Below are 23,559 nucleotides of genomic sequence, written 5' to 3'. Positions count from 1 at the left end.
CTCCAGAACAGGAAGTGAAAAGAAATCATCCTGATGAGCCCTGGTTCACACTAATGCCAGCCATACATGGGTCGATTTTTTTTCTGTCCGAAAATCAGGCCTAAGAATAATCAGCTGATTTTCGCTCTGTTACTGGGTCAATGGCACCGGCCAATTTTCGTGGTTCCTCCCCTTTTTGGTGATCGGGCATGTTGGAAAATTTGTGAAAAATTACCGATTTTCAACTCAATGATGGTCAAATTGTACGATCGTTTTTCCGAAAAGAATATGCGCATGACCTGGAAGGAACAGAAGTTTTGCCTGTTATATGGGGTGAACTTTATGACTTGGTCGGCTGATTTTCAAAATCATTGGTGGCACCATCGGATTACCGATCGAACGACGTTTTCAATTTTCGGATGACAAATCGCTTGGAACTCGACCCATGTATAGCCTGCATAACCCGCAACTGTGGGCTGGTAACAGGTGCAGGAATCGGACCTGTTCCCGCGCCTGCATTCACCCACATCCGCATCGCATTTCTCTAGCAAGGCTCGCGGGGGTGCCATTTATTCTAAATGGTTAGCCATGCATCTCATCCTGCAGCGAGATCGCGGGTGTGGGAATCGCATAGAAACTGCATGGTCTTTTTGACCTTTTTTCCTGCAGATGCATTTTGGAAAAGGTGCATTCTTCTTGTGTGAAACACAGGCACAGCAGCCCATTCAAATAAATGGGCTGCCATGCCCACGCAAACATGGCACTAGTCTGAACCGGGCTTGATACACAAATATCTAGAAGAAAACTGTCACCTTGCTATTCAAGCAAAGACATTTGCATGGCCTATGTCCAGTGAAATTGCATGTACAATCGTTCTGTGGTTGGGTACAAACAAATGTTTAAACTATTTTCTCTTGTGAACCAATATTCTTGGTTTGAACTTTAATTCATTGACGGCAACCAGGAGTCTATGTTCTGTTGGAAGACTTTTTAACTCAACTTGCCTCTTCTGCTTGATCACACACCTCAGGGTTCTAGTCAACTTGACATAGTAATACAAGAAAAAAGACCTCAGCGCCCAGGACCTCCTTCCCAACACACTTATCCATGTGAAATGCTGCTGTACACAGGTATAAAACCACAAAAAAAATTATTTTTCAACTCAAAACAGCGCAAAACACACAAAGCAATCTGTAAAATACCCAACCTATAAATAATATTAATACAGATATTACAATTTTTATATGTGTCAAAAAAAAGTCCAGTGACATGTCCAAAAAAACGTCCCGTGATCAAAAAAAACAAACTTATATTTTCATAAAATTCTTCAGTGCCAATAATAACCCTTCCACCATCCACCAGTGCAAAACCAACATGAACTGCACTCACCAGATGTTTGGTGAGTATAACGCCTTTCAGGATTATTAAGGGCTCCTGGACCCCCTTTAAACCTCCAAATATTGCCTCCTCTAGGACATAGAAACCTCCTCCGATTACTCCCCTCACCGACTCCACCAAAATTCAGGAAGAAGAAAAAAACCAATAGCGTGATACCGTTATAACTTTCAATCTTAGTAAGCTTTAAACCAGACCACTCACATTTTAAAAGGTATTAACCAGCATTTTATTGATGTATAAAACGATTTTCCACAGATCCTGTAATAAGACCCCACAGCCAGGTAACACAGCAGGATGACAGACCTCAGAAGCAGCCTCCTCCACTAGGCAAGTGTGAACAAGAACACAGGGGCCCCATGATCCCCTATTGCCCGGGGGCCCCATGAGTTGTCAGTCCGCCCCTGGTAACAACCAGAAAGGCTAGCAGGCGGATTCCTCTGGATCCCCAAAAGAGAGATGTTGATGGTCCTCCTATACCAATCCCTAATTAAGGTGGCTTTAACTGCTCCAGATAGATTGTATGAGACCAAAGCTCATGGCATTAAGCATGCAAAAAAAAAGATTGCTCCACATAGTGTAAAATCTTTTTCTCATATGAACCTTTTGTCTGTCCAACCCAAGACTGTCGAAATTTTAGTTGGTTATGGTTCTTCAATCCTTTCCCCTGTCACAGACAGATCATTGCAGCTTGGCTCTTTCTGGGCTCACCACACCTGACTGCTTCTCCAGAGCATGGCTGCTGTCCTTCTCCTTTCTTCTTCTATCTCCCTCTCTGCACTTTATATGTACATGTTCTGTCTCTTCAATCTAAGCATTGAAAGTGTGATCTCTGTAACTTACAGTGGTGACAAGATAGTGATAACTCCAATCTTAGTTGAATAACACAGGCAGTGACTCGATCAGATGACACCTTGTAGATCTTGTGAAGTTTATTCCATAAACCGAGAGAATCTTACAACAATGAACATCGGATAGGTCAAAAGATCATAATGTGATCTGCTTCCATAAGACATGAGGCATGAAGCTGAAATGCATTACTGGGAAAAAGGGAGGGCCAGGGGCGGACTGACCATTTGGAAACTCGGGCACTGCCCGAGGGCCCGGGGTCAGTAGGGGGCCCCATGAGATGCCCCTGGTACCTTTTTCATAGGCTTTTTTGAGTTTGGGCAAGGGCACAGGGGCCCTGTCAGGGATGCGGGTGTGACCAGAAGTGTGTGGACTGACACAGGGAAACGTAGGCTCAGATATAGTAAATAATATAATTTATTGAGACTAACAATACAAATATAAACGCAGTGCACCAAACCCCAAGCTAACACAAATACATACAACAAGGTGAAACAAACCCAAACCTAAACTGATATAGATACACAGGTACATACACATATAGAGCACAACGTAGTCAGGCAGGCCGGGTCAATAACTATCGGGCAGGTAGGTACAGGAGGAGCAGGCGGAGAGAATGGTCAGGGTCACAAGCCAGGGATCAAACAGGAGAAGTCAGCAGAGGTCAGGATCAGGCAGGGTTGGCAACAAGTCAGGCAGAAACAGGAACAGGAATGCAGGTTACAAGATACAGGGGCCCATGGAAAAACACACACCAAGGCCCTGACTGTGAGTCTGGCCATTCCTTAAATACAACCCCTGCAATTAGCTTCAGGTGTTTTGGCTGACTGCAGGGGTGAGTCTCTGATTGCTGAGAGCACCCGCTGGCCAGCCCTGGTACTGCAGCCCACAAGGCAGGTGAGTCCCACCGTTATTGGCAAGTCCATTCCTGACAGGCCCCATGATCCCCTATTGCCCGAGGGCCCCATGAGTTGTCAGTCCGCCCCTGGGGAGGGCTATCTATACAGCATGAACTAAACCAAAGGAAAGGAAGGAAAAGAGACAAAATACAAAGAACACCTAAAGGTATATGACAGTCATGTGAAACATGACAGTACATTAATATAGAAAAGTCATATATCTTATATGTCTTATTGGTAAATGCAGATAGATTAGTGATGCAAGGATGTCTCTTAACTTGCCATTAATATAGATAAGTCATATATCTTATTGGTAAATGCACATAGGTCCGTGATGCAAGGATATCTCTCTCTATACGTTTCATAGATAAACACCTGCTTCATGAGAACAGCATCAGGAGTATCAATGACAAATCTAAAATGACTTGTGTTGTCCATATGTGCCACATAAGTTGGGAGCACAGATACCAGGAGGAGAGTGGTGGGACCAGGCCAGTCACTGTAAACTGTACAATCACTCTAATGGTGGTGACAAGTGATTGCCCCATTATGGTCCATTTCAGTTTTAGAATTACTAGTAACAAAGGGTCTGTCCATATTTAGGAAAACATTCATAGCTATGTACAGTATTCCCCTTTGAAAAGATCTCTTGTCATCCTGGCAGCCAGGTAAACATAGAACCAGAACCAGCATTCTCCTTGAGGTTCACCGACTAAAGTGTCCTATGGGGGACAGCCAGCCCTGGCAAAGTTTTTATTCTGTATATTACTAAGAATTCAAAACGTGACACATCAAATGCTATAAATGTTATAAGTTATTTAAAATTTTGTTTTTAAATAATTAAATTAACTAAATTAAATAAATAAATTAGTCAATCAATCAATTAAATAAAAAGTTAAAGCAGAACCCCATGCAATTATTTTTATTTTCCCATGCAGTGGGGCTGTGCCCTCACTGCATAGGCAAACTGCTTGTTTTGTCCAGGGGTTTAGGGAAGAGCTATACTTACAAGGGCGCACTCTCATCGTGCATTACCGTGGTAGTCCACGTATTTATTAATAAAAAAGGATTATATACTCACAAACCAACGTGATAAAAAGCAGTAGGTGGTCCACAAAAACAGTCACAATATGGCTGTGTCTAGTGATGCGGATAAGCTAACACGTTTCGGGAGCTGTACCCCCTTCCTCAGAGCTAGGGATGTGTCTGCTGGCCACAGGCCTATATACTAATGAAATGTCAGAATGAGGGTAAATGGAACCCTCCCTTTTTTTTTTTTTCTCTACTCTGTCATTGGCCAGCGGATAGTGGTGGGAGGGTTCCATTTACCCTCATTCTGACATTTCATTAGTATATAGGCCTGTGGCCAGCAGACACATCCCTAGCTCTGAGGAAGGGGGTACAGCTCCCGAAACGTGTTAGCTTATCCGCATCACTAGACACAGCCATATTGTGACTGTTTTTGTGGACCACCTACTGCTTTTTATCACGTTGGTTTGTGAGTATATAATCCTTTTTTATTAATAAATACGTGGACTACCACGGTAATGCACGATGAGAGTGCGCCCTTGTTTGTTTTTTTTTTCCACTAGTGGCCAGATTACCTGATCTCAGAAGGGGAGCACCTCTTCGGTTGGCATTTTGACATGTCCTTGGTTTGCATGAAGATTTGAGCGCTGGTTCTGTTTTGTTCATCTATGGAATACAAGAGCTATACTTACCCTGTCCTCTGATGCTGCGGAAAACCGCGCTCCCCCACGTCCAGTAGTGGACTGTTCCTGCCATCCCCAAGCCTGGAGCTGGTCTATGGGTTTGATGAGGTCAAGAACAGTCCATTCACAAGACCGCTAGTGTGCAGGGGGACAGAAGCAGCAGGGGCCAGTCTTGTACTCTGGATTCAGTAGGTATATCTTCACTGTTGTCACCCCTGGACAAAAACGAGCAGTTAGCCCATGCAGTGCAGGCCCAGCTCCACTGCATAGTTCAAAACATGTTTTGCCGGGATTTCTGCTTTAAATAAAAGGTTAAAGGTTGAAGGTTATATACACTCACATATCTTCCATCAGATGAAGGATCTACTAGCAGCTTCACAAAAATTTAAAATAGTTGGGGCTCATCCATACCTGCTAAAGTGTGCTGGCTGTTCTACGATGTGTAGGAGGAACGAGGGGCCGTGCAAAGATTTGTCATAACACATTGCGCTGTTTGCTTACCTTTTCTTAATTTTACTGACATGTCACATAATGACACTTCATTCAAGTCTATGCGCCGTAGGGCATTGTGAAGCGCTGTGGTGATGTGCAATGAGCTGTTTAAAAATGCATTTTTCTGCAGCACAGCACACCTCAATGCAACATTATGATGTAGACCAGGGGTGAACTGACAACTCATGGGGCCCCCGGGCAATAGGGGATCATGGGGCCCCTGTGTCCTTGCCCAAACTCAAAAAAACCTATGAAAAAGGTACCAGGGGCATCTCATGGGGCCCCCTACTGACCTCGGACCCTCGGGGAGTGCCCGAGTTTCCAAATGGTCAGTCCGCCCCTGGTGTAGACAAGGCACATAGAAAACCATTGCTTTCCATGTTCCCTGGTGTGGAGTCTGTTGATCTCTGTAGATCCATGCAGCCCTATGGAATTTATGTGAATGAGGCCGCAAACAGAGAATAGTGTTTCTGCAGCTGATACGTTTCAACAATGTGCTGCTGTTCATCACCCCCCATGAAGTATCTGCAGATAGTTGTCTATGCAATATACCATGTATAACTATGACGTACAAAGCAGCACAGAGAAATGTCAGTATCATTGGTCTGCTGATGATATATGTTGCTTTACAAGTTTGACAGCCTGTATGTTCTTGTAGAAGAGGGTATGTAGTATCACGGAAGGACGATCTTCAGAATCAGTCTGTTTTTATGAGGTTGGGAAAGTCCGGGGAATTCCAGGCATTCCATTTCAATTTCAGAATTTAAAAAATAAAGAAAGTCATTCCATCAGTTGAATCATGCCTATTAATTCAATGATGTGAATTTTCAGGAAAACAACACACTAAATTATGGGGGTGAGTCAAGAAACATGACAATAATGAAATGAATATATAAAGGTCCCAAACACCGTACCCCTAGCAAAGCCATTAGTAAACAGGTGAAAGCAGCCTCAGTCAGCTTCATGCAAAGCCATGCTTCCAACGCGTTTCACCCCATCCACAGGGCTTAATCATGGTGGTCCTTCCATTATTAAGCCCCGTGGGTAGTGTCGGGACAAGGTCATCCAGTGCCCAGGGCAAAGATGCCAAACTGCATCCCCTTCATTATTAGTGATAGCAGCATGACTACCCCTATCAGTCTGGAAGTGGACAGGAAAAAGCAGGGAAGAGGTGCAGGTTGTGCTCCCTCTCTCCCTTCTTCTTCCTGCCAGAGCAACGATCCTGTATTCCCGTATACGCAGATGCTGGCTTCTTAATACAGGGACAGGAAAGGGGAGAGAAAACAACCCGCACCTCCTCCCTGCTCTCTCCTGGCCGCTTCCAGCACTGGGCTGACAGGAGTAGTGGTGCCACTGTCACTACTCCTGTCAACCTTGTATTAAAATGAACTCACCACATGGCGCCCGCATCCCTACAGTAAACCGATGCGCCCAGGGCAGCCGCCCCTCCTGCCCACCCCTTGTCTCGGCCCGACCCATGAGTGGGGTAAAACTCGTTGGAGAGTGTCTTTAGATGTAACTGGCTGGGGTTGCTTTCACCTGTTTACTAATGGCTTTGCTAGGGGTACGGTGTTTGGGATCTTTCTCTATGCATATCCACAGTATGTGAGGACTCTGGCCCAGTCAGCACCCATTGCAGGAATCACCATATGAACCTAAAGCGGAGTTCCGCTCACACTGTCAAAAAAAAAAGTCAGCATCTACAAAAACGGTAGCTGCTGACTTTTAAAAAACAGCCACTCACCTGTCCCTCGGTCCTGCGGTGTGTCCCTCGTAGCTCGTTTCACCAGCCGTCCTGTATTCCAGGTGCCGGCATCTTCAGTGTGGGCACCCGGCTGTGACAGCTTGCGGTTTCACAGCCGGGCACCCACTGCGCATGCGCGAGTAGCGCTGCACTTCATGAATGGTCCTGTAGTCTTCTGGGACCTGTCACGTGTCCCAAAAAACTACAGGGAGGGAGGACACCTTCCACTTCCGATCAGAAATGGGAGTGAGTACCTGTCAAATTAGGCCCCCCAAAGTGCCAATCCTTAATGGGGAGCGGGGGAGCAGTCCTTAAAGCAGAACTTCCCCTTTTGGGTGGAGCTCTGCTTTAAGGGAGCTTGAGCGGAGACCTTATATTTTATGTGATGATAGTGATGATTTCATAAAATAGAGTAGTGGCCTGGCTCTGTGGAGCCCCTCCAGTGTAGTTTTAGATAAATGGGAGTGATTGTAGCTGTCAGGGGGAACGCATTTCTTACACTTGTGGGATAGAAGATACACAAACGCAAATCTACATTTTTTTGTAACGGTTACCTGTCCTGGTGTCCTTGTGTTGAGCCTGCGTTGATAAATGCTGATCAGCACAAGTCAATACACTTAGTATGAATGAGCACTAAGATGTACGTCTGTACATGACAAGAACACATACAACTTCGCACACTTTCACAACACACACAACGAAACGCACTGCCCTGCCGCATGTGATAAACCCCATAGTGCCGCAGCATACTTTTGGAAAAAAGTCAGGGACTTCTTTTCTACATTTCTCATGTACAGTGGGGCAAACAAGTATTTAGTCAGCCACCAATTGTGCAAGTTCTCCCACTTAAAAAGATGAGAGAGGCCTGTAATTGGCATCATAGGTAGACCTCAACTATGAGAGACAAAATGAGAAAACAAATCCAGACAATCACATTGGCTGATTTGGAAAGAATTTATTTGCAAATTATGGTGGAAAATAAGTATTTGGTGAATATGAAAAGTTCATCTCAATACTTTGTTATATATCCTTTGTTGGCAATGACAGAGGTCAAACGTTTCCTGTAAGTCTTCACAAGGTTGGCACACACTGTTGCTGGTATGTTGGCCCATTCCTCCATGCAGATCTCCTCCTCCATGCAGATCTCCTCTAGAGCAGTGATGTTTTGGGGCTGTTGCTGTGCAACACGGACTTTCAACTCCCTCCAAAGGTTTTCTATGGGGCTGAGATCTGGAGACTGGCTAGGCCACTCCAGGACCTTGAAATGGGGTGAAATCTTGCGTGGAGCCCCAGATCGAGGCAGATTATCAGTGGTCTTGTATGTCTTCCACTTTCTAATTATTGCTCCTACAATTGATTTGTTCACACCAAGCTGCTTGCCTATTGCAGATTCAGTCTTCCCAGCCTGGTGCAGGTCTACAATTTTGTTTCTGGTGTCCTTCAACAGCTCTTTGGTCTTCACCATAGTGGAGTTTGGAGTGTGACTGTTTGAGGTTGTGGACAGGTGTCTTTTATATTGATAACAAGTTCAAACAGGTGCCATTGATACAGGTAATGAGTGCAGGACAGAGGAGCCTCTTAAAGAATAAGGTACAGGTCTGTGAGAGCCAGAAATCTTGCTTGTTTGTAGGTGACCAAATACTTATTTTCCACCATAATTTGCAAATAAATTCTTTCCAAATCAGCCAATGTGATTGTCTGGATTTGTTTTCTCATTTTGTCTCTCATAGTTGAGGTCTACCTATGATGCCAATTACAGGCCTCTCTCATCTTTTTAAGTGGGAGAACTTGCACAATTGGTGGGGACTAAATACTTTTTTGCCCCACTGTATAGGGCAGTCCATTGAAATGAACAGACTGCCCTACGAGCGAAAATACGCTGAAACATACAGCAAGTACTCAGTTGCATCTGCAGGTGTGAACAAAGCGTAAGATAGGTTAGTGTACATTTTTCTTTTAAGAACTTTTTTGACCTGGGCTCAGAGGAAGAAGGTTGAATGATGCTGGCCATTAAACTGAGGACATCTAGTGGCAGGAAAATATATTGCAGGGGAAATTGTTAATTCCTATCTTTTTAACCTATTTTCTGGGTAAAATAAAATATTTCTGCAACTTACAGCAGAGAATAAAGCCTGTCATTTAAATATATTTTCTTGTCGATTGCCTTTTCCTCATTAGGACATTAAGTCTGAAACCTACGTACTGTATAAATACATTTTTATAGTGTATTTTTTTGTTTTCTGACTTGTATAATGTGTACATTGTTTCAACTAATAATATCTTTCTTTACAGGGTTAACTAGGCGCAGCAGAGGCCAAGAAACAAGAGCTGAAAGCAGGAGTGCAGGCCCTCCGTACGTATGACATAAATTCTAGATTAAGAAGACTCTACTAAGATCATTTTATTATAGTGGAGGGGCTTTGAGCCCCTTTTGGGCTACTCTTCATAATCTTAAAGTATATCTAAACCCAAGAATACAAATGTAACATATTACAGTTTACAAGTCCATAGAGGTGGTAGCTGCATTAGTTTTATTTTTTAAGGCTAGGCACACTTTCTGCAAGTACAGAAAAATACTGGTTGATCCTGATAGCAATCTTGTATCCTTGTTGCTTCCTGTGTACTGAAATGAATGTTTAAAGCTCAATTCCATGCTCAAAAACTTAAATATAGCCACAAGTGATATAAATCCACTTATTGTGTACCAGATGCCTTTGCAAACCTTGTAAAAGTAGCTGTCACATAAGTTCTGTGCTGTACATAGCCAGTGCACAGAGCAGAGCTGTGGGAGGGACCCATTACAGGTTGCCTGTAGAAAGCTACTGGAGGGGGTGCAGACAAGACCAGTAACCCTGCACAAGGAGAGAGAGCTGGTCAGGCTCTTCCATTCTTAAGGGCTGCCCTGACCCCATGCCAAGCCCCCAACCCCCACCCACTGCCTTCTAGAAACGTCTCAAGCTTCTAGAGCAGGGGGAGGTATCAGGGAACTGACCTTCAGAGCCCTCAGCCCTGCGTTAAATTAACCTGGCTGACTTATCTCCGTCTGCTACTCTCACTAAAAACCTCTAGCTAACTAGAGGGGTACTAAATCAGTATAACTGCCTCCAGGGGCAGCAGCCCCAGGAGAACTGGTACCCTCTTGGTAGAGGAAAACTCTGCGCCTCCAAAATATTTATTGCTTCCCCAGCCTGCCTTCTGGGCACCTCCTCCCCGGGGATTGGCTGGTGTTTGATAAATATTCATACATAAAATGTATGTATATTGTCGCTTTTGCATCTGCTGGTGCAATTTTAAAGCGTGACATATTTGGTATATATTTACCCGGTTTAACATCATTTAGATTTTACCAAACAAATGGGTATTATATTGTGTTTTTGTGCATCAAAAAAGTGTATTTGTTAAAAAAAAAACTGCGTTTGAAAAACCACTGCGCAAATACTGTGTGACATAAAAAATTGCAACACCCACCATTTTATTCTTAAAGACAGCTGCTTTAAATAAATTTCTAATGTTTGGGGGTTCTAAGTAAGCAAAAAATACAGATCATTACATGTAAACAAAAAGTGTCAGAAAAGGCCTGGTCTTAATCAGTTCTTCCAGCTAACTTCTGTTAACTATAAAACACTGTATACAAAGGAGTGCACTCCTTTTTCAAGCAGTGAAAAAGGAGTGCACTTCCGCCTTCCACGGCCAGTGCATGCTCCGAAACGCGTTGCAGTGCACCCTGGGATCTGACGTCATCACGGCCACGCCGCCGCTACGTTCCAGCGTGCGTTCCATCCGGCTCTGAGGGAGGACGTGCATGCAGGCCGGCCTCACCGCTGTTCCCCTCTAGCCACCACGCTGTTCCAGCCGAGAGCTGACCTCCCCACATCGCAGTAAGATGTCGGCTATTCACCCGGGTTACCACCCCACCGTTAACTATTGTTAACCACGGTTTTTATGCTTATGATTACTTCACACATGTGAGTGTTTCTACATTTAGACTTGAATTAAAAGACTTATTGCACTTAGAGGCGCTTCTCTCCTTTTTTCTCTTTTTTTCACAGCACACATATGTGTCTATGGGCAACTGAGGTTTCTATGTTTGGAGCGTGCTCCTGGTCTCTAGTAATGATCGAGATCCATTGGAGCTGGTTCCTGATCATATGACCAGGGGCGGACTGACAACTCATGGGGCCCCCTGGGCAATAGGGGATTATGGGGCCCCTGTGTCCTCACCAACACCCAAAAAAGTCTATGAAAAAACCAATGAAAGGTATCACGGGCATCTCATGGGGCCCCCTACTATAATAGTAAGGTAGCGCTGTATTAACTATTATGACCCTTATGTTAGGCCCCCTACTGACTCCGGGCCCTCGGGCAGTGCCCGAGTGTTCGAATGGTCAGTCCGCCCCTGCATATGACCACTGTGGCTGCCCATCACAGTGGTCACGTGATCAGGCAGACCTTTCTGCCCCCCCAGGCTGAAGAGCCCATTGAAAGGGTTGGGCAGGAAGTGGTTAATTCACAGATGTAATACATATAGGGAAACTGTTTTATCGGTCAACTTTTTTGTAATTCTACCCACCTAGTCCTGAGATTTACCATTTCTACCATTTTTACCATTTGGCCATGCCAAATTGTACGACCTGGTTGGTGACCTGCCTTTTCTCTGCTGCAGTTAAACAATAAAGATTGGTCACCTCCCCGCCCCTAGCCTGATTAAACATGAAAGAGCTGCCCCTCTGTTCATTCTACTCCCTCCTCCTGTCAGCATGTAATTGCCAGTGTGGGCAGGGCTCAACCAATGGACCCAAGAAGTCAATACATGTTGATGCTTAAAGTATAACTAAAGGCAAAACTTTTTTCATAGTTTTGGATAGAATGGAGAGGGATTAGAACACCTGTCACGTTTTACTCCTGTCTGTGCCCCGGTTAGGGAGATCCACCCCCACCCCACATTAGTCAAAATGAGAGAAAATCCCAAATTTTGGGTGGTTCCCAGAACAGTAATTGAAAGGATATCTTCCAATGGGGACACCAGGTCTGGTGACAAGCAGGGATTCCCTCACTTCGCAGGAGTTTCCTCTTACTTCTTGTTTTGGTTATGAGACCCCCCCCCCAAAAAAAATAAATTAAAACAATAAAAAACCCAGAGGTTTATAACTTTCCCTTTCTTCTTTGAAAAAAAAATTGCCTTTGGTTCTATCTTAAACATCACTTTACATTGTAGAGATTGAATGGTCACAAAAATAAATTTACAGAAATGGCACCACATTACACACTTGTTCAAGCAGAAATGTACTGTCCATCGACAAGGGACCCTTTCCACAGCAATATAAAATGAGCTTACAGACCACAGAATGCCTGAGGAGCACATCCTTGGAGGAGCTATCCAGATTATTGGGTCATCATGAGATCCACAGAGTCCTTGCAGATTATTTTACTAATGGTGGGAAATTGTTCCAAGAAGTTAGAATAAGATACACCCCGTAAGGGGAAACCTTCTCTTCCCCTCCTCTTCAGGTGCTGCTCCCTATCACTGCCCATAAACTCTCCCTAACAAGCAGGGCCCTGAACTACTCCCACGTTGCAGATGAGCTGAATGACACAGAAACTGCTACTTAAGCTCTTCCGTGTCAAGATGGCAGCCCAAATCTCATGGGGTTTTGGCATCTAATTGGAGATGCCAGCTTCCTCAAGATGGCTGAATGGACACCCCAACTAGTCCCCAACAGTTTCCTGACAGTATCACCTTCAGGTCGACAGAAAAACTGTAGCTCAACACCCTACACCAGCACATATAAATGAATCCCCCAATTAATTGTATTGATTCAAGAGGGTCAGAATAGGTGCTAGAAATTTTTGGAAAGAGACCTTGACAATGGCAGTCTACATGACAAGCTTCCATTAATTACAAACCCCTTTTTGTTCTTTCAGGGAGATTTACACACTGGTGCCTACTGAACACGGGGCAACGACTGGCTAATGAACAATGAATACAAATAATCAAGACATATTAGGACAATTTTGTTTTGTTTTCCTAGTTCTCAGTATGTTTACATTTCAGGAATGTCTTGGAAAACATCAGTTAATATTCTAAAAGTTGAACTGTGACGTCATCTTTGGAGTCAATAATTAATTTTACAAATTCATAGAGATTCCAGGAATCACTGCAGACATATGAGCCACACAAATTATGGACCATTCCATAAAAAAATAAAATAACATGTTCATGAAAGCCATTCTGCCTGGAAACTCCGAGACTGGAAGTGAATAGAAACTGCAGTTTACTGTGGAATATTCTCAAACCTTTATGCTGTATTCTTCTGTTTTAATATTCCATAGTTATCAAAAGGGAATTGCAGGGTCATTGGGAAAGCAAGACAATCTGGAAACTTAACAAAAATGATCCTCAAAACAACATATGACTTTCTAATTCCATATTTAAGCATTTTTGAGCAAAGACCCTCTACAAGTCAAGGGACACCAATTTGCACACATTTCTCAGTTCAAAGGAACCATTTCTAGAGGAGAAGCTAGTATTCGTTCTTCCCATTCCACTAGACTTGTTCAGTAATGTTGAAGGCTATTTATTGCTTATTAAAGCAGCTTCTTTGGTTCGTATCCAGGGGATGTCCACGTGTGTAAAGAGACTGACGTCCGGAAATTTTTAAATTTTGTGAAAAAACAAAGCAGCACCTTAGAGATGTTCTGTTAACATTAATAAGCTGGATTTGCAAAGAAGTATCTTATTTTTCTGGAGTGTTTCTTTGTTCATCTTCATGGATTTAGACTTGCATGGAGGTGTTGTGGAAGGAGGAACCAAGACTCAACATCATCATCATGTGCCAAGATAAAAGAAGAGTTCTAGGTGTTGTATACTGCACTTTGATCATTTCCCAAGGGATTTTTGTTTAGGTCTCTTGTACTTATAATGTGAACCAAGAAAAGGGAATGGGCATGCAGCAAAAAAACTGGATACTTTGGGTTATTTGGATAAAGGGATTTGCTTTAAATTTGACATGAGCCTTTCCAGTTCTGGAATAGCACTATTTACCGCACCCAGTGACAACCTCATGGTAGGAATTTTGTGAGTTGAACCAACATTCAGTACATTAGACCCTGGAAGGCAATTGCTGTGTCTCTGAGCACCTTTGAGTTAAAATTTCATTCTAAAATATTGACCCCCAATAAAATTACTTCCTAGCCAACAGGTCAAAAAAGTACTCGAGCAGCCCTTGTATGGATAAGTGTACCTGATAGCACTGCTAACCCAAATAAAATGTAACCTTTCCTATGGAAAGGGTGAGCTTGAATGTCTTTTACAATACATTTTCAAGCTTCTGAAAGTTATTAACCCCTGAAATCAGGGTAAGTTTCAGTGTGTGCCTTTGGCACAGTGGGTGATCCAATACAACCCCACTCACCTTCTCACCTTTTTTGCCCCTTTATAATAGGCAAAGTTCAATTCATTGTATAGCTATATTCTGCTATCTTGTATTAGCTGCTATTTTTCAGTTATATTATTGCTCTTATGTTTGCTTTTTTATTATATTTTTGCACTTTTAAATACTTTATTTTTGGTGTTGGGTGATTTTATGAATCAACATAACAAAGTCTCTCTGACCTCCAGCTTAAGATCTTTCACTAGGAGTTAGAAACTTTGACAGTTGTCTGTTGATGCAGGTTCCATTTTAACTAGGGTGTCACTATAAGCATCACCCATTTCCTGACATATATAGATGGTCATAATGATTGTATTTTTAATGATCAGCCATATAAAATATAAATTTTGATTATGAAATCTAGTGGTCTGATCAAGGGTGGACTGACAACACATGGGGCCCCCGGGCAATAGGGGATGATGGGGCTCCTGTGTCCTTGCCGACACTCAAACCACACCCAAAAAAGCCTATGAAAGTTACCAGGGGCATCTTATGGGGCCCCGTACTGACCCTGGGCCCTCGAGCAGTGCCCGAACACCCGAATGGTCAGTCCGCCCCTGGGTCTGATACACCCAGTGACTGCTTATATGTATTGGAGACTCCAGTAGCAAGGACTATTCCTGCTCCCCTTCCACGTTCTCTTCACTCCCACCTTGGGGTTTTGGGTCTCTCCATTTCTCCTTTTACGTTCTTCATATTTGTAACTTAATTAAGGTGCTCAGGCAACCAAAGGAGGTGAAAAGAACCTGGAATTAAGCAGAACTTGCCACTGTTTTCCCAAGCAAGAAACCGTTAGCATCTCCAGTTTTTGGTGAACTCTTTAACTTATGTCTTTTCAAAATATTAACTGTATTTTATCTATATAAAGATATGTAAGCTATTTTTTTTATTACCAAAGCTTTCCCTTGTGTCTTTCTTTCTTTCTGACAGTATTCTGGGTAATGTTCTCTTGCCTGAATGTTGCAATTATCTGTGACATTACAATTAGCAATTGGTCAAATATCACTCACCTACTGAACAAATTTGTAACCATTAGTATATGTGTTGAAAAAGGAAAATACTATACTCAATCAAACAGCCTAGTATTAAAGTCCAACTCTGGGAAGTTGTTTCACCCCCCAGGCCAACACTCCCCTCTTCTCTGTAGAGAAATCCCCGTTATTGTTCCTGTACCTAACTTGCCTGTGAAGCTGGAAAATCTTCTTCCTAGTCTAGTTACGTCATCCCTTGGCTTCATCTGGCTCGAAGATCTTCCAACTCTAGTAGAGCTGGAGTTAGATGTTCAGGAGGCCGGTTGATGCCTTTGAGAAGACCGGTCATCCAATGCACAGCTAGCCGGTTTAGTTGACAGGTCTTCTCAACAGGAAATGTTGCCTTTACAAGATTTAGCAGGTGGATTTCTCTAATCAATTAATGGTGAAAGGAGTTGGGAACTAGTAATAGAAGTGTCTTTGGGGCACTTGCCTCAGTTTTAAAAAATACCTTTAAATAGCCTACTTTTTCCTTTTGCTTTCTTACTTTTGCACCTGTTCTCTCTCTTCCTTCCTTAAACTTTTTGTTTTAGATGCAGCGGGGAAGAGTCATTGCCATTAATGTATTGCAATCTACTGTATGTCCTTATTGGGGAGAATACCCTTCACTTCCTATCAGGAAATCTTGCCAGAATGGACACTGACAAAAATAAAAACATTGAGGAAGGATTAGCACACTTGCATTTTTTTTCTTTCTATGGCTTTCTGTTATGATCACAAATGATTCCTGATTTCTTGTAAAGGTGTCACAGGGACATGAATTGAGAGAAATTCTTCCCAATTGGGGTCACAGGCAATTTTTGCCCACATTTTTAATTTCATGTATTACCTTTCCATTCTATAGTAACTATTTGAGCCATGTGTTTTTCATCATCTAGCAATATTTTATAATTAATCTGGAATTAATCTGCTTCACATACTTCTTTAACAGCACTTTATCCGTGCATCAACTTTTAGGCATATCCCAGGATCATAAAATCAAATAAAAAATGTCTTTTATCTGTTTTTGTGCCAAAGAGCAGCCCCTCATTATTTTTACTTTTCCTTCATGGAAAGAAAAAAAACAGACTGTGGGAAATAATAAAATAAAATTGAAAATTATCCATAAAATTGACTGTTTCTGTTTTCTGGAAAAATTTTCAGACAACAAAATCAATAATTTGGCTGCAAAATATATTTCTTTAAAATCACTCCCCTCATTCCTAATTACTATCAAGAGGTGGTGGTAAAAATAGGTTTAAAGCAAAGAAAGGTTCATGTGCAATACTGAGATAGACTGCAGAAGGTGGTGGTGGTGGGATAAAGGGAATGTGATTGACCAAAATGTTTATTATAGTATATAAATTGTTTATTGTTTAACGATATACTGAAGTTTTACACCTCAGCTGGCTTCTTGCCATTTCCTATCCATAATATATATTTTTTTTATTGTAGATTGTTTTTAAGAGTTGTAAAATAGTGTCACACTTTGAGAATTACTTATAAAGCGACAAATGTGGCATTCACCATACAATCACTATAAATAAAACACAAGCACAACAAAGACACACCTGGAGTGAGGTATTGATGAATGTCACATTCACTGCTTTATATATTAAATTTTATTTATATTTATATATATATATATATATATATATATATATATATATATATATATATATATATAGTCCAAATTTCAATGCATATACATTTCACTGTTGCAAAGCATCATTATAATATGTAAAGCTAAAATATAAAAGCTAACAACTATATTTCAATGCCTCCTATATTAAACATTTACAGTTTTTATGTATAAAATGCAAATAAAACAATCCAAGTAATGTTAGTGAGCAGTCTATGCATTTACATGCTTTGAAAAAAAAACAAAAACTGTGTTTTCAAATGCATACAGGTAGATGTGACCTGGTCCCAGTAATCATACTCTATTTCAACCTTTAATTGTTAACCTTTAATTAAAAGATTATAGATGGATTCTGTATATATACTTTCCTTGTTTCAATATTATAGTCCTGCCCAAAAACTGAAATGTTAAGCCCAATTCAGCTTTGAACTTTGAACACTGGTATTTGCAATGAACGCCCATGCAGAGTGGAGTTTGCACTGCAAACCAATTTGGAATGGGTTTTTCATTGAATGGAAAGTTCAACTTTTCCACTGAACACAACTGCAAATAGGGTATGGTTTAATGTGTATTATTATTAATATTTTTATGTTATTATACCATTCCCTGATCACATTATTGGTCCATGTGCTGCAGACAATATACAAATATTATTTTAGGGGTTCCCGGAAATCTGAACATTTTTTCAAGGGCTGCTATAGAATATGAGTGAGAGCTCTGAGCCTGCTGCAGCTGCTGAGATCACATCCCTGCAGCAGCCCCAGGGCTTTTGGATGCCTACACAAGGGAGGATTGTACAGGTAAATAGTATGCATAAAATACATTCAATGCCCCTACAATCTTATAGAAATTTTTTTTTTGTTTAAATTAATGGTGTGGAAGACAGGGTTTCCTTAATGTGAGTTAGCTATCCCTTCTAACAGCACCGGTACATAAATGCCGTTGTAAGCTTTTTATTACTCCCACTAGCACGGAGGACTCCAAAGTACAGCCCAAGGGTCACATCCAGCCTGCTAGGACATTTTTTATTACCCACAGCTAGAGTCCTTAGACTCACTGCAGGGACAGTCTCTGTTCAAGCTTTGTTGGGTTGCAGAACCTGCGCTGCATACTGATCCCCCTGGTAGTATGCAGCGCAGTTCTCACTTCCCCTCCCAGCGCCTCGATGTGTTGGTTGCTAGGACTGCCAGCATCATAGCAACCAATGAAGTACTACAGTACAGACCTTCTGCATGTTCTAGCTCTAGCCCAGCCATTAACATCAGTGTTCTTTAGTGCTGTGATTTTGCACACAGCGTGGCAGGAGTCAAGAGGTGCAGCAGGTCTGTACTCAAGGTAGACTATACAGCTGTAAAGTACAATGATACAAATATGCTGTGGACTTGTGCAGGGAGACAGACGGGAAGGAAGAAAATATGTGGCTCTGATGTGGACACAATTGTGGGGCAGGTTGAAGGGGACACAAACATGCAGGAAGAGGGCGATAGCTCTAATGTGGACACAAAAATGAAGAGGTTGTGGGCTCTGATGAGGACAGAAATGTTCAGGGGGATTTCTGATGGTATCACAAATGTGCAGGGAGACTCTGATGAGTCACGAGGACACAAATGTAAGGGGAGACTGAAGGGAACACAAATAACTGGGGAGACTGATAAAGTTTAGCTCCACTGCATGAGGCTCCAGTGTTTAGGTGCAGGTCAGAGAATGTAGGTGCACCATTCAGCCCCCTCTGCCGGCAGCCTATCAAATTTTATTCCATTCTGCTGTTGCAGATATATTGATGATTTTTTTTTGTTGGCCAATAGGTGTAAGATGTGGCGCTTGGAGTGAAGAGCCCATCACAGCTCAATGAAAGCCCCTAGATAGCAGCTGTGAAAATCTATGTAAAAATCAATTGTATGTATGTCACTGTAATGTGAATGGTCAATGGCATGATTGGTTACAGGCAGGTATCAGATGTACAGTACTAGTACCAGTGAAGATCAGTGTTGTTGCTACTAGCAGTTGGTCACACACAACTGGACTTGTTCTGTAATGTTGAAGATGTTTCACACCTTATTCAAGAAGCCTCTTTGGTTCTAAAGAGGAACTAAAGTCGATGCATTCCAACTGAAAAAGCTGCTTGAATAAGCTTCGAAATCTCTTCAGAATTACAGATTAGGTCCAGTGTGACCAACCAAAACTACCGATACCTTGACTTTGATTAATGAGAACCTTAACAGACTTTCATGGCGTTGGTGTTTCTTAGGTTCTCATGAAACATCATGGAAAGTTCCAAATCAGCTGTAGACTAGACTTTAATATAAAGAAAATCCTGTTTATTGTTGTCTTGATGATCAAAATAGCATTTTTGGCAGCTGCTACAGTTTTTTGTTCACATATGAAGGATATAAATCTATGTCTGTTTTTAACTGTGTCTACGTCTTTTTAGAGTACAGACATTGTTGCAATGTTACATATTCCTTCTTAATTTCTGCGTATGCATTTATTTTCATTATGCCTTTTGTTTTTCTTCTGTGTTTGCATTTATATATATATTTCTAAAAAATTTTTAAATAAACCTATTTATGACTAAAGTTTGTGTTTGTGTCTGTTTTTCCAACAAAAATTGTTTGCATTTTATAAATCACAGGTAGAAAAAAGTGTGTAATTATGCCACATTCAGGTAAAGCAATACAATAAAGAAGGGGTTGGCACACTAGGGGGTCTATTTATAAAAAAATGTGTGTGAATGTTTAAGCATTTGCACAGCTATCACGAATAGTCCTCATAATGTGTCTAATATGCTTATGTCCTATGATCTTCAGCTCCATCTTGTGGCCACAATGTGCTATTTTTCAGATTGAGGTTTTGTGCTATAACCACTAGATGGGGCTAATGAACATAAGAAATAGACACACTATTGGGATTGTTTGTGTTGGCTGTGTGAATGTTTAAGCATTCACACAGCATTTTTTTTTTTTTAAATAGACCACTAAGTGTCATGTTAAAATCAATAGATATCTAGCATTCCAGTACACAAAGGCACACCATAGCTATTTCATTTGAAATGCTGCTTTATTCATTGACATACACTCCACCGAAACTGCCTTACTCAAACTCTTCAACGACCTGCTATCCGCTAAAGCTAATGGCCACTATTCAGTGCTCCTACTCCTTGACCTCTCTGCGGCCTTCGACACAGTCGACCACCCGCTCCTCCTCAAAAAAACTACACTCCCTCTGCCTCAGAGATTCTGCTCTCTCCTGGCTGTCATCGTACCTGTCACAATGCTCTTTCAGCGTTACCTATAATGCTACCACCTCCCCCTCACTCCGCCTCTCTGTTGGGGTCCCTCAAGGCTCTGTCCTCCGGCCCCTTCTCTTCTCCATCTACACCTCCTCCCTTGGCCAATTCATACACTCTCACGGCTTCATTTATTTATTTATTTATTTATTTACAGTATATATATATATATATATATTTCATTTTTATTTTTTTATATATTTCACATTTTTTGATTATTCACCAATCATGATGTTATATTGATTTATATATATTCATTTTCAAGTACACATCATCATATCACGTATTTCTTTGGGGATATTATTTTCACATTTACATATTTTTTATATTAGTGGATAATATATTTAAATTTTTTTTTTTTTTTTTTTTGCATCACCATATATAATTTTATTTTCATATATTTTTGTACATCACTTGATTATATATATGTTTACCATAGGTAAATAGAATTATTAACACAATAGAGATTATTACCGGGAGCGCAACACATTATGAATTATTAACTTTATGGACACAGAGGTAGTTGTGTGTTGAGTGTTTGCGATCCTATTTACATTTGGGACAGTTTGTGTCCATTTTTTGGTGATCTTGGGAGGTTGATATTGGGTGGATATAATTTGGCTCGCAAGGCATACAAACAAAACTCACGGCTTCAACTACCACCTCTATGCCGACGACACACAAATCTATCTCTCAACCCCCCACCTCACCCCCTCGGTCTCCGCCGGAATCACACACCTGCTGAGCGACATATAAGACTGGATGTCGCTCCACTTTCTTAAACTGAACCTCTCCAAAACCGAGTTTCTTGTCTTCCCCCCAGCCCGGACACCACCCCCCATTAACTTCTCCATCACATCCAACAACGCCACCATCAAACCCGCCCTGCAGGCCAGAGTACTTGGTGTCATTCTGGACTCCAACCTATCCTTCCAGCCCCAAGTCCAATCTTTAACAAACTCGTGCAGACTCCACCTCCGCAACATCGCCAAAATCCGCACGTTCCTAACCCCAGAAACCACTAAACAGCTCATCCACTCCCTCATCATATCACGACTCGACTACTGCAACTCCCTCCTCACTGGCCTGCCTCGCCGCTGGCTATCCCCGCTTCAGTCAATCCTAAATACGGCTGCCAGACTCATTCACCTTTCCAACCGCTCCATCTCCGCCACCCCCCTCTGCCAATCCCTCCACTGGTTTCCGATTGCGCAACGGATCAAATTCAAAATCCTAACACTGACGTACAAAGCTGTCCACCATGCTGCCCCGTACTACATCACTGACCTAATATCCAAGTACCGCCCAGCACGCACACTCCACTCCTCACAAAACTCCTTCTCTCTAGGTCCCTGGTCTCCTCCTCCCATGCCTGCCTCCAGGACTTCTCCAGGGTGTCACCGATCCTCTGGAACTCCCTGCCCCAACCCATCAGATTATCACCTACTCTCCTCTCCTTTAGGCGCACCCTGAAAACCCATCTCTTCAGGGAAGCCTACCCCACCCCCTGCTAACATGCCGACCTCCTCCACTCTTCCTACCACTCCATCCCCCACAGCTTTCTCCTCCTGTGCCACCATCCCCTCCCTCCTAGATTGTAAGCTCGAAAGAGCAGGGCCCTCAATCCCCTCATGTTTTGCATTGTATTGGTATTGTTCTGTCACATGTTCTGTCCCCCTTTGTAATGTACAGCGCTGAGCGAACTATTGGAGCTTTATAAATACTGTATAATAATAATAACATACCTTGTAACATCCAGTCTGTGTGGACAGTAAGGTTCACCGACTGACCTGGCACTATCCACAGGCAGCTTTATTAGGACGCAGAAATTGAATCCAACACAATTTTATGTCAAGTAATTGCACTATAGAAGATGTTTTTTTCTGCCTTTTGAAGTGTAAGAGGACAATGACTTTCCTAAATCCTGTCTCTGCAAATAACTAATACTGACTTAGGGAACATAAAAGAAGTGGGGAGGGTCTAGCTAGGACTAAGCTCAACTGGCACTAAAAGGAAGGGAAGGACAGAGGAAGATACCAAAATCATAAATTTGTAGTGGCCCAAAACAACCAAAACCCAGGATGCTGGGTATTCATTCCAGAAAGTTCAGACAAAGAGGAAGTTTCCCCACCCGTCCACCCTAGATTCGCGGTTCACCGTAAGTCATTGGTTGTGGGGAGGTATTAATTTAAAAAAAAGTCACAGCAGCTAGGTGGGTCAGGGGGTCTTTGGGGGGGTCAGTAAGTGCTTGAATTATTAAATACACCCCTTGAGGGTGAGGGAACGGTTGTGAATGTACAATATACAGTTGTGTTCAAAATAATAGCAGTGTGTTGAAAAAAGTGAATAAAGCTCAAAATCCTTCTAATAGCTTTTATTTCCATCCACACGAATGCATTGGGAACACGACACATTCTATTCCAAATCAAAACATGAAGAAAAATACATCAAATTTGTGTTGTTCCTCTAAAAAAATTGAAGAAAAGTGAATATTAGACTGTTCAAAAAAATCGCAGTGTTTGTATTCTTCTTTACAAACTCAAACATTCACTATATAAACTGAGAAATGTTTGAAGATTTTGCTTTCCTTTGAATGACTTCATGAATATTTGGTTGTAGTCGCACTGTTTCTGAGAACTGCTGTACATCTGTGTTGCATGGAGTCACCCAACTTCTGGCCCCTGTGATCAGGTATTCCAGCCCAGGATGATTGGACTACATTCCACAGTTCTTCTCCATTTCTTGGTTTTGCCTCAGAAACTGCATTTTTGATGTCACCCCACAAGTTTTCTATTGGATTAAGATCCGGGGATTGGGCTGGCCACTCCATAACGTCAACCTTGTTGGTCTGGAACCAAGATGTTGCACGTTTACTGGTGTGTTTGGGGTCGTTGTTGTCAAAGTCCTACCTTTTCCCAGAGGTTTTGTTACTCCATGTGCTAGCATCCATCTTGGATTTCTGCTGAGCATGATGGGAATCTTTTATGCCTTCAGGTCTCTGAGGTCCATCCCCCAGAGGGGTGTGGCTGAGTACATATAAGCCTGGGATCTGCACATGCTCTTTGCACTTGTGTCTTGTGTCTTTGTCTTGCTACAGCTCTGTGTATACGCTCGTGACTCT

The 23,559-nt window shown here is 42.1% G+C and overlaps 1 protein-coding gene across 2 annotated transcripts in view; it reads left to right on the top strand.

Moving 5' to 3' along the window:
• LOC149450484 (T-lymphocyte activation antigen CD86-like) overlaps window positions 1-13,667 on the top strand; it is an 83,880-nt gene extending 70,213 nt beyond the window's left edge. For both annotated transcript variants that reach the window (XM_089691929.1, XM_089691930.1), the window contains exons 6-7: window positions 9,363-9,423; window positions 12,993-13,667. In XM_089691929.1, the coding sequence (XP_089548055.1) occupies window positions 9,363-9,423; window positions 12,993-13,041 (110 nt within the window). In that variant the 3' untranslated portion in view covers window positions 13,042-13,667. The remainder of the gene's footprint in view (window positions 1-9,362; window positions 9,424-12,992) is intronic.
• The last annotated feature ends 9,892 nt before the right edge of the window (window positions 13,668-23,559 follow it).

This window comes from Staurois parvus, unplaced genomic scaffold (genome assembly GCF_062004578.1).
Source record: "Staurois parvus isolate SC_StPar_1 unplaced genomic scaffold, SC_StPar_1.0 ptg000574l, whole genome shotgun sequence".
In the NCBI taxonomy this organism is placed as follows: Eukaryota; Metazoa; Chordata; class Amphibia; order Anura; family Ranidae; genus Staurois; species Staurois parvus.
This window is presented reverse-complemented; position numbering and strand designations above follow the sequence as displayed.